We start from the raw sequence: 11,528 nt of genomic DNA on the forward strand, positions 1-11,528 counted from the left end.
GCCCAGGACAGCTGTGCCCAAAGCAGCTGAGCCCAGGACAGCTGTGCCCAAAGCAGCTGAGCCCAGGACAGCTGTGCCCAAAGCAGCTGAGCCCAAGGCAGCTGTGCCCAAAGCAGCTGAGCCCAAGGCAGCTGTGCCCAAGGCAGCTGTGTCCAGGGCAGCTGAGCCCAAGGCAGCTGTGTCCAGGGCAGCTGAGCCCAAGGCAGCTGCATCCAGGCCTCGGAGCTGCAACACTCAGTGTCTGCCCAGCTGCATGTTGGTCTCATATTGGCCCAATCCTTCTTTGCCATGCTCCTGTCCCTCCCGTTTGAAACAGCAATATTATTCTGTGTCATTTATGTCAGGAGCATGTAACTTGTTTACCAGTTTTTATAGAGGCCCAAAGTTACAAATTTATCTTGAGTCAAAGAAGAGACTTCAGACTTTTGAGCAATGTAGGAACTAGCGGATGCTACAGAGGCTTTTGGATGTATTTTACTTGTAACTTAAACGTTTTAACCTTCCTTGGAACCCACCACCCACCAGGGGAAGTGGATCTGTTTAGAATCATTTGTGTTGTCTGGAAATCAGAAGTTCAGTTCATGGGTTAGTAGGCAGTGGTAGCTTGATCCACTTGCAAACACCTCACTGATACACCAGCAGTCTAGTTCTGTAAAGGTGGCTTAGCAACAGGTGGTGACATGACCTAGCCGAGACAGCCAGGCCTCAGCCTTGGCTCAAGTCAGCAGGAACACCAGGAGAAGTTCTCAGCTGTGCCTCTCAGGGAAGTGAGGATCATCTAAGATGGGAGACCCACATGCGTTGCAAAGCTAGTTGTACCAGCGAGCCGAGCTCTGTCTCCATCACTCCATGGGGTTCTATTTATGCCCTCCAAACGTCACATGTCCTCCATGTGCCTGGCCTCAGCGCATGCATCCAATCAGCTCGAGTCTGCTGAAGCAGCAACAAACTGCAGCACACCACCAGAACTTTTTGGGGGTGGGGTGGGGTGAGGTGCGTTTCTTTCTCTCTATTGAGTCCTGACAAATCTCTCCTGTGTCTGCTTCAGCAAAACGTTCCTCCACGAGTCTACCTAGCCTTTCACACCTGTGTCCACTTTAACAAAACATTCCTTCATGTGTTTGCCCCAGCAAAACACCTTCCAACTGACTTTCCAAAGAACCCTTAAGTTTCCACTTCATTTACTAGCATGTATTTTACTAGCATGTATTTCACTAGCTGGAATGAGCTAGTAAATGTCCCTTTAAGGGGCGGGGTAGAATATTTCCATTTAGAAGCACTGTGTCTGGCTGTCAAGTTTCTGTCAACACAGAATGACCCAGAAGACACAGCACATCTGCAAAGGGGGCTCCAGAGAGGCTTAACTAAGAAGGGAAGGCCCTCTTGGAATACAGGCAGTGCTATCCCATAGGTTGGTACTTGAAATAAAATGAAATGGAATAATAAATAAAAAGAAAACAGCAAGCTGAGTTTCAGTGTTTCCCCCTCCATTGTTTCCTAAGAGAAGATGCAATGAGCCCTCTTGGCTGCCAGGTAACTAACTTCCCCTCCACAGTGTCCTTGATCCTGGCAGGCTGTGAGCTAAGAGAAAGAAAACCCTCTGGTCTTTAAGCTGCTTTTGTTAGCTGTTTGTCGTAGCAAGGGGTAAAGTAACCAATGGATGGGTTTGGCAGAGTCACAATGGCCAGTGCACCGAGGTCAAGGATGGGCTGCTTGCTTTGATGGAGACACTTTCTTTGAATGATATACTACAAAGTTATCATGCTAGAAAGAGCAAAGCATCCTAATGCCAAGCTTGACATACCCGGACCCCCACAGGATCCCTACATCAACCACCCTGAACTGAACTGGAACGTTTCAGAGGAAACCGCAAAGCTACCAGTCCTGACATTTTGGCATCGATTGCTATTCTACAAATTAAAGAAAACTGTAACAATACCTATCTGAAGATGCCAGGAACCCTCTAAGTGTCCCACTTAAGTGTTTCACAAGGTATGGAGGAGATGATGTCACAGGGTCAAACTCTAGAACTCACAGGCACATACCATGGGCATAGTGCACAATTTTCTTTCTCACTTCTCTCTCAATAATCAGGTCCCCGCTGATTATTCCTGCAGGTCGGGGCAACATGCAAGGTTACCATCTAGGATGCACACCAACCTATCCCTTAAACAATGAGGGAAAGAGGGAGAACGGTCCGTGACTTTACACTCACTATTCTTTTCTACGCGGGCTGTTCACGACAGGTCACACTTATTACACAATCCAGTAGCAACCCAGGCTGTTACTCAGATGGACCAGTTACTTCTGGCTAGGATGGTCTACAAGATAGAAAGTGTGTCATGCAGAAGCAAATGTTTTACTGGATGCATGCAGGACACAGTGTCACCAGGTTTCATAATCTTCTTGAAACACGTGCCTATTATATGCACCTTTCTCGTTCTGTGGAGTGAGTGTATTTGGAATGAAGAGTCAGGCGTATATTTGGGATAAAGCTCTCATGGGAAATTTGTAATCTCTCCCAAGTTCGTTGTTATCCACTAGCATTCTCAGAAGGTTTTTGTTCTTAAAATTCTTAGAAATCCAGAGACTCTCTAGTAGAGGCTTGGGTGAGCCCAGAACTCCCCAGGCCTAAAGAGGCAGGCAGTGAGGACCCACCTCAGGGGGCTTACAAGTGTTTGAAGACTCTTTTCTGGATGGTTATCCGCTTTTTCCAAGAACCATCACACGATATCCAATTGCTTTTTATTATTATTATTATTTAAACCTTAAGAAATTATAGCACAGTGATTAGAAAATGTCCTCAGAATGTCAGCAACGAGGAAGAGACCCCGAAAGCCACGTGCAGGCCTTCCTTTCCTTACAGAGAATCATTGGCCGCCCAACACAAACATGCCCCAATTTCTGAAGTGAAGAGCCAGGCAGGCACACGGGCCCCTTTGATCACCAGCCAGGGGAAACGTATTGAGCTTTGCTCTGAGGCCAGTTAAAAAGGGAGAGGGAGCAGTGGGGAGGGAAAACCAAAGCAGACAGACAGGGATGGACAGGGTGGTCCGCAGACCTCCATGATGGACAAAGGGGAAAGAAGATCTCCCTAGAGGCCACTCCTTTAGGAGGTACCAGGAACTCTTTCTGGTGTTGTTAGGGCTGCTGGGGGCAGGAAGCCAAGCATGTGAAGTACTGGCATTTGCGCTGAGTGCAGACGGGGTGAAGCCGTGCTGTGCCAGGCTGGAGGGCAGAGGCAGTACCCTCTCCACCCAACCTGCCTAGAGGAACAGCCCTTCCACCCCTCCCCCACCAGTGTTGGTAACTTTGCCCCTTTGGCATTAACCATTTAAAATCAATAAGTAGCTTTTTTAAAAAAAAAAAACTCATCTGGTGTCTAATGTAGCTCCCTCTGTAAGGCCTCTTGGTTGGCAAAGCTTGCACCAAGAAGGACGGAGAGGAGAGATGGAGACACAGAGAGGAAAGAGAGAGAGAGAGAGAGAGTGAGAGAGAGAGAGAGAGAGAGAGCATGAGCGCAAAGATCTCTACAAGGAAAAAATATAATTGGTCTTTAAAAAATGTAAGGCTTTGATTTAAAATACAATCAAGAATTGACACATTAAAGTCTAACAAGACAAACATTAAACTGGTTATTGACTTGCATAAGATAAGTAAAAAAAAACATTGAGGTAATGCATTAAGTTTCTACAGGCAACCTTATCTGATTAGAACAAACACTTCCTTCTTATCCTTGGGGTTAAATCCACTCAGGCACAGAAGACATACAACAGAATCATCCTCCAGTTAATGGGAAGGGCTCAGCTATTAAGAGACAGGAGTTTTACCCTTCATTCAAATAATAAATAGGATTTAAAAAGTCACTATTTACAGCTTACAGAACCCCTTTGTCACTGGTCTTCACAGTGATGAGAGAGAGAGACACCTGCCCTGGCCCACAGCTACTTCCTGCTTCCGCCTCAAACTGCTCCGGTAGGCAGACTTGCCCTGCCTTGCTTTCACCCACCTTCTCTGTCCTTCTCTGTGCTGAGAAGTTCTTTCCCTAGCTACTGAGGGAGACATTGCTGTGCCCTCAAATAAAAACTGCATTCCCAGCAGACGACAACCCTGATTCCTGTCCCCACCTTGATCCAGCTTCTGAAAACAATTCCAGCTGTGCCATCGGAGACACCTGTGTGTGGCTGTGACTACCTGCATGGCCACGTATCCACATGTATGTGAGAGCCAATGTGTGTGTTATCGTGTGCATGCACACATGACAGCTAGTGGAATGGGGCTGCCTGTGCATAGACATGGGAGCAGGGTGTGTGTGTGCATGTGTGTCTGGGATGGCTGAGTACTCAGCTGGCAGGCGGCGCACAAGTCCTCCTGGATCACCCAGTGGCAACAGTGCACTGTTTCAGGATGCTGGATTACAAGTTTAGTTAACCAGTTTCCAATACCTAACATCTTTCTGACTGTTAAGGAGACAAATCCTATACATAGATAGCACCATGTCCTAGTTCTGCAATAGAAGATCACTCCACCCTCGGTGGCCACAGGCTTGCAGAGTCCCCAGGAAGTGGAATGCCACCTGGGGCAGAGGGACCTCTGGGTCCAATCCTTAGTTAGGGTGAGAGGTTAGAAGGCATTTCACAGGTCCTCCCCCACCCCCACATGGGGGGGGGGAGAGCAGGAGGAGCAGGGGACAGCTGCTAGAGTCAGGCGAGTCTGTTGTGTCCCACGCTGACCTAATTGCACAGGAGGTGGGTGGTGGGCGTTAGAAAAGCCTGTGGGTCACTCATGAATAAGCATGCCTGGGGAAGGTTCCAGGCAATAGTCCTGTCCCTTGCTGGCCTACCTGGTTCACAAGAGCCCAGGTGTGCAAGGAGCGCAGGAGGCGGCCGTGGGCTTCAAGCCAGGCTGGGTCCCACAGGCCCACCTAGCCTCACAGGGTGCTCAGGTGTGGCAGCGAGTCCAGATGCCCTGTGCGGCCCCTCGCAGCTGCCGCCGACTCCACCCCACGCAGCCACTCGGTGCACTTGCGCACGAGGCCCTCGTCCACCACCTCCACCTCCTCCTCGTACTCCTCATCATCGTACTTGTGCTTCTCATTGAGCAGCGACACCTTAAGCACTGGGCGCAGGCTGGAGGGGCGCGGGCTGGGCAGAGTGGCCTGCAGACCTCCTGGCAGCAGCGAGGCACGGGGAGGGCGGCTGCTGACAGCCACAGCCAGAGGCGCGTCGGGGACACTGGTGGGGCCGCCCCTCCGCAGGGTCGAAGCCCTGGTTCGGGGACAGGGTACCAGTGGGCGCCTCGGGTCGGCCGAGGGTGTGGGGAAGGGCCTGCGGGGTCGCGCCAGCAACTGCTTCTCCAGGTGGCGCCTCTGGATGACCAGGATGGCTTCTGGGGTGAGGCTCAAAGAGAAGCGCGTGGCGTCGTCGGGCCCAGCCCCCGCCCCCGCCCCTGCAGAGGTCCCCGAGGCGGTGGATCCCGCTGGGATGTGGCTGCAGGCGACCCGCCGTGGCGCGGAGCACGTGGTCGAGGTCCCCCCACGGCCCGGAGAGGGCTGGGGCGGGACGCGTGCGGAGGTAGCCGGCTGTGGGGTGCCCGAACCCAGGCCGGGGCCGCGCCGTACCGGGGGCCTCTTCAAGGTGGCGGAGGGCCAGGAGCTGGAGAGCAGCATCTCGGGCGGCCTCCTCTTTTTCTCGCCGCCGCCGGCGGCGGCAGCGGGCGGTGAAGGCGCGGGCGGCGCACAGGGTCTCCGGGATAGCTGGCGCGCGGCGGGGCCCCCCGGAGTTCGGGGGGGCGGTGGTGGTGGTGGTGGCGGCGGCGGCATAGGCGGGAATGACATGACTCTGCCGAGCAAGCGGAGCATCAGTGTCCTGGAAGGAGAGGGGCGGGTGGGGCGGGTCTCAGTCGCCGCGCGCGGAGCCGCCCCACTGGCCTGGCGACCCCCGGCGCCTCCCCATCTGTTGCTGATCGCCGCGCGCTCCCCGCACACCCACCTGCGAGCAGCCGCAGCATCTCCCGCTCCCTCCCAGTTCCTTCAAGCGAAGGCGCCTCCCGCCCCTCCCTCCCCTCGGCAACCCCGGGAGCTCCCTCCGTGTGCTCCGAGCTGGGTCCTTCGGTCACGCCAGCAGCCGCCCCACTGCTGGTGAATCTGGATGTCGCCTGGATCGCACCTCCGAGACGCGCCGGGCTGGGCCGGGCGGCAGGAGGAGGAGCGCACACTGGCAAGGGCTTGCCAAGTCCCGGGCTGCTAGGGGCTGCCGCTATAGCAGACTGCTGAACGCTGGAGACAAAGTGCCCGACATTCGCAGGGGCGGGAGCTGGCACCCAGCACCCCAAGACTCTCCTCTCTCGTTCTCCCATGGCTCGAGAAGTGAAGGATTAGTCCATCAGAAGCAGGGAGCTAGGTCTCAAGGGAACTGGTAGCACCAAGTCACTGGTGGAGTCCTGCACGTTAGACAGAGAATCCTTTCAGATGATTTGGGAGAGGAATTTGGAGCCAATCTGGAAGAGCAAAGAAAGCGGCCGGTACCGGGCGGGGCTTTTAGGCGCTACCTAGGTCCCCCCCACCCCACCCCCGAATTGTTGATACCACTCCTTGGGGGTTATTTACACATTAAAGCCATTTGTTGTCTATGAATAGGCAAGGTTTTGTTATACAATAGCAACATAGGAAATATATGACATGTTCTGTTTTATCAAGTGACTGCCTGCAATGCCATGTGTTGTACAGACAAGGGAAGCTGGCTGTTTATACATGAAAACATAACCACAACACTGAAAGATCCAATAAGCCAGCCATTCAACAGTTAGAAGACAATGCACCTACAAGTCAAAGGGATTTACTGGGCACCTGTTTCACTGAAAGGGAGCAACAAACAGCTAGACTTAAAAGACTGCTCCCCGTGCACAATGAATAGCTCTGGCCCACGGTGAGCACATGGGAAAGTGGGTAAGCCTCTGTGTCTTGTGCCAACAGTCACCCCACCCCCTCCTCTTCTGTTTGTCCTTTTCCAGTAGCAACTGGACACTCACAGCCCAGGGTAGCCAAGGGAACTTGTGGGGGGGCGGAAGCTTTTCTCATCAGAGCATCCAGGAAGTTGGTATAGGTCCCACAACTACACAGGCATCTCCATCACCTTCCCTCTATGCAAAGGCAGCTCGCTAGCTTCCAGAGAGCTCTCTGGCTCACAGGAGCCTTCTGCCCCTGCCAGGGGACCCAGCTCTGCCTTGAGCTCAGGCCACTGGGCTCAGCACATGGGCAGCTTAGCTCCCAAGACACTGAAGCACGCTTGTATCATTTTAGTCCCGGTTCTAGTTTCTAGGTAGTTGTGGGGATGGGGATGTAAGCATGGTGCAGATTGAATATTAGGGGGAAGGAGTAAGGAGCCATTTCTGTAGGTACAGCTGGGGAGGTCATCTTTGGAGGAAATGCCACAAACTGCTGGATGCCCAGATGTCACATGTGCTCGTGGAAATGTGTGATGTCTGAAATCCTCTGCTTCCTGCCCGTGTTCAGATTGCTTCCTAAGACTTCAGGTGTTTAGAAGTAACAGGAATGGCTGGGTTGAAGGTCAGAGGTGGGGTTGGTAGGCAGTCTCATAAATTTAAGAGGTGACATATACTCATGTAGGTCTGTGTCGAGCACTCCTATTACCTTGTCCATTCTACAGGGAAGGGCATGGCACTTCCAGAGGCTCTAAATGCAGTGAGAGACAGGACAAGACTCAGCACCACGTGAGAGTTCAGAGCCAGATGCGACTATTACACTAAAGACAAGGAAGAGTGTGTTGGTTGGGGAACCCACATAAGTGAACCCCACCTCCAACTGGTAGAGACTGGTGTGTTAAAAGCCCAGAGGAGCAAGTGAACCTTTACGAGGGTGACAGCTAGGTTCAGACTAGGTACTGGAATGTTCCATGTCACCTTAGCAGCTTGCTGTCTAGCCCAGGAGCCTGCAACCTGGGGAGCTACAAGCATCCCTGTCCCCTGAGAGTCAGGAGGAATGGAAGCAGGAAACCTGGGTCCAGGCATGACCTCAGGGGATGACATCCCAGCACCTCGTGTGAGCTGCCTTAGCAGGAGCTTGCATACTTCTGACTCTGGGAGGAGTGTGTACACATCAGTGACACTTTTCTTCCTGTCCCTCTGCCTCTTGTCTGTCCCTCTCCCTCTGCCTCTTGCAAGAAGTTAGGAAAAGCAGGTGTACCTGAAAGGCGGCATGGGGCGGGTATCTACCAGTCACAACACAGGACTGTTAAGGAATCTGTTGCGCATTCCATCTGGTGGGATTATTTAACAGGTGGCAGTTGAAACAAGGGGAGGTCATCCGAAGTGAAGGTGATCAAAAGACTTTCAAAGAGGAGACGCGGATCAAGATGGCTCAGAGGATAAAGACACTTGCTGCCAAGCCTGATGATTCAAATTCAATCCCCGGAAGCCACACAACGGAAGAAAAGAACAGGTTCTTGTAAGTCGTTCATTGATGCTCTGTGTGTGCACTGTTGCAGGGCACAGGCAAACACATACAAAAGTAAATACATGCAAAAACAATTTAAAGTAGTTTTTTAAAGGGAGATGTGTGGTATATTGAAGTGATTGGTTGACCAGTACACATTTTCACATCATTTTATAAATAGTCATAATTTACTTGGAATTTCATATAATGTGGAGTGTCTGAAGAAGACACGAAACCTTGTTACACAGTACAGGCACACGCACAGGAATGCACACGTACCACAAAACAAAAAAAGGGCTAACAACGTTCCCTACATGTGGTGATCTGACTGAAAATGTGCCCCCATATATTTGAGTACCTGGTCCCGGCTAATGGCTTTGTGAGGAGGCTTTAAAGGTGTGATCTTGTGGGAGGATGCTGGGAACTCTGAGGTTTCAAGACTCCCATCATTTCCGAGTCAGCTTCCTGCCCTGTGTGCGGTCTGAGATGCGAGCTCTCAGCTGTGCCTGCTGCCGCACTCTGGCTCTGCCAACAGAAGCCCAGCTTTCTGGAACCTTCTGGAAAGATACGCTTTTGTTTAGAAGCTACCTCCGTCATGGTGTTTTATCACACCGACAGAAAAATAACCCATATACTCACTGAATTTACTATCCCGAGTGGACAGAAAAAAAGCGCAAGTCAGCAAGCCCAAATACACATCCTTGGCTCTGTCCGAGTTCTTTATCATCTCATCTTAAATTAACTTGTTTTCCAGACTTCAAACATCATGGTATGGTAACTACCACAACCTTAAAGATGCTTTCAGAATGGGTAAAGTGATGACACCCGGTCCCTTCGCCATGGCAGGGACGTTAGCCTGCCCCCACCCACCCCAGTTTGAAGCAGTCTCATAAGTCATTCCCCTGTGGGCCAGGGGCAGCAACACTGCAGGAAGCACGCCGGGTGGGATAGAGGCACGTGCTACGTTCATCAGTCATCCCACCCTGCACTCTAGGGAACCAGGGAAACTGAGTACAAGCCATAGATGCTTTGCACAAGCACTGATATTTCAAACGACCTCGCAAACATTTTCCTGATCGCTCTATACTTCGAAAGCTGGCTTAGGCCGCATTTAAAGGGAAGAGGAGAACAGAGTGTTTGCTCAGGCCACACCAGTGTGGGTGAAGCCAGAGCAGCTTGCAAACAGGGCACTGGATGCTTGCCTCTGCCCTACCCTGGGGCTGGTCGTTTTCAGGATCCTGCCAACCTAACTCTCTGGCTGTTGGAAACCAGAGCTGCCACAGTACAGGTCCCCAGTCACTGTTGGGGATTCTGACACTGACTCCACCTTTGATGATCAGGATGAGAAGCTGCCAGAAGCCACATTAACCACGACTGTCGTCTGCCACCAAAGAACACTCTACTGTCTCATGCCGATAGCACTGAATCCTGGACCTGGTCACTCTAATAGTGGCCCATCTTAAAGGCACTCAGACACCAGGGCATCCCAGGCTCAGTGGAAAGTAAGAACGTTCTCTGCCTTGTACTGCAGGCTCCTCCCACAGATGCACAGATGCCTGGACCCTTTTTGAATGGTCTGCCTACTGAGTGCTGCTTACCAAGCACCAGCAGCCATTCATCCCTGCTGGTTATCCTACAGAGGAACAAGCCTAGCCTATTACAACTCTCAGATGATGAAAAAATGCTGAGTGGAGCTCTTGCCCAAACTGTGAAGGGCCCACACCTTTGCAATGCTCAAACCTCCACAAGATAGTGGAGTGTGGACATTCCTGGTGAGGAGGGCCATTTGCCTCTGTTCCAAATAACCTTCTTAAGCCATCCGGGCCCCCCGGTATTATGCACACATTCCACACCTTGGAGGTTCTGGAAAGGCAGTGGGATACTAAAGAAAGCACTAAATTCTTTTAATGGGCCATGGGAGCCCTTAGGGCCTGTCTACAGCACCCATTTTCTTAATGTGGGCCCTACCATGGATCTGGGGGTGGGGACAGGGGCGGGATCCTCTCTAGTATAAAGTGATGTTAGCTGGCCAGCAGACAAGAGAGCTGGCATATGCTACTACGTGTGCCACGTGATCCTGGCCTGTGCTGAGGAACTAGCTTGTGAGGACTGAAGGATGCTGAGTGAGAAAAGCCAGGACAGATCATCCCCTGACCAAAGGACTGACCTTGGTGTTCAGAAACCAGATGCAAATACGTCTTAACCAGAGCCTTAACCACATCACGTCACAGCCTGACCTTAATTGACGACAACTTTCACACTGTAACAGCTGTGCCCTCTGGCTTAGCAGCCCACCTGTCCCCTCCCTCCCACTGAGGACTCAAACTCAGTCTGCTCCATTCCTCCCATCAGCAGCCCTGCAAACTCTCCGACAGGCTCGGGGCTGAAATGGAAGGCTAGATTGGCTCTGCTTAAATATCAGTGTTCCAGTGCCCCTACACATCAAGTGTGCATGCCCCCCAACTCTGCTGCAGGGCCTGCCTGTGCTCCTCAAGTCTGAATCCTTCCCAGCACTACCCCATATCTTGCAATGCCCATGCAAGCTGCCACCACTGCTGCCATCTGGCCTGGGACTAAGGGCTTGTCCTATCTGGGAAGTCCTAAGCAAAGGCAACATCCTGTCATCCACACATGTCTCCACATAGGTGGGTTTAGGATGCCACTTTATCCTAAGGCCACTCTGCTGCCTCTGTAGACATCTCTATTCAAAGTTACTTACCTTGCCCTGGGACCTGTACTAGTACTGGGCCCCCACAGAGTATTGCTTTCTGTGAGCCACCGTGATTCTTGCACAGGAAGAACTCCCAAGGGCTACTACAGGCTACAGGCTCCGGGCTCCGGGCTCCGGGCTCTGGGCTAGGCTACCCAGATTCAGCTCTTCCAAGTAGCCTCTGCTTCTTTGTCTCCCAAGTTCTGAAAGAACTCTTCCTTGAGACTGGCTATACACAGTCAGGACAGGGAACAAGGTGAGCAAACATCAGGGTTTTAAAGTCTACTTGGAGATATTTTTCAAAGGGGACCCCTTAATTCTGTTTTCTTTAGAAGGTATGGGTGACACAGCAAGTGACATCCAGGG

The 11,528-nt window shown here is 51.9% G+C and overlaps 1 protein-coding gene across 1 annotated transcript; it reads right to left on the minus strand.

The window, feature by feature from the left end:
* Nucleotides 1–3,509: 3,509 nt before the first annotated feature.
* Nucleotides 3,510–6,069, minus strand: Prr18 (proline rich 18). The gene is made up of 2 exons (XM_029471506.1): nt 5,991–6,069; nt 3,510–5,867 (listed from the first exon to the last, which is right to left on the minus strand). The coding sequence occupies exon 2, from the start codon at nt 5,858–5,860 to the stop codon at nt 4,931–4,933; it is 930 nt and encodes a 309-aa protein (XP_029327366.1). The 5' UTR covers nt 5,861–5,867; nt 5,991–6,069; the 3' UTR covers nt 3,510–4,930.
* Between the last annotated feature and the right edge of the window lie 5,459 nt (nt 6,070–11,528).

The sequence above is a fragment of the Mus caroli genome, chromosome 17 (genome assembly GCF_900094665.2).
Source record: "Mus caroli chromosome 17, CAROLI_EIJ_v1.1, whole genome shotgun sequence".
Lineage (NCBI taxonomy): Eukaryota > Metazoa > Chordata > Mammalia > Rodentia > Muridae > Mus > Mus caroli.

What these genes read in the sequence shown, in the direction of transcription:
- Prr18 (XM_029471506.1), bottom strand. Translation starts at nt 5,860, where the DNA reads ATGCTCCGCTTGCTCGGCAGAGTCATGTCATTCCCGCCTATGCCGCCG.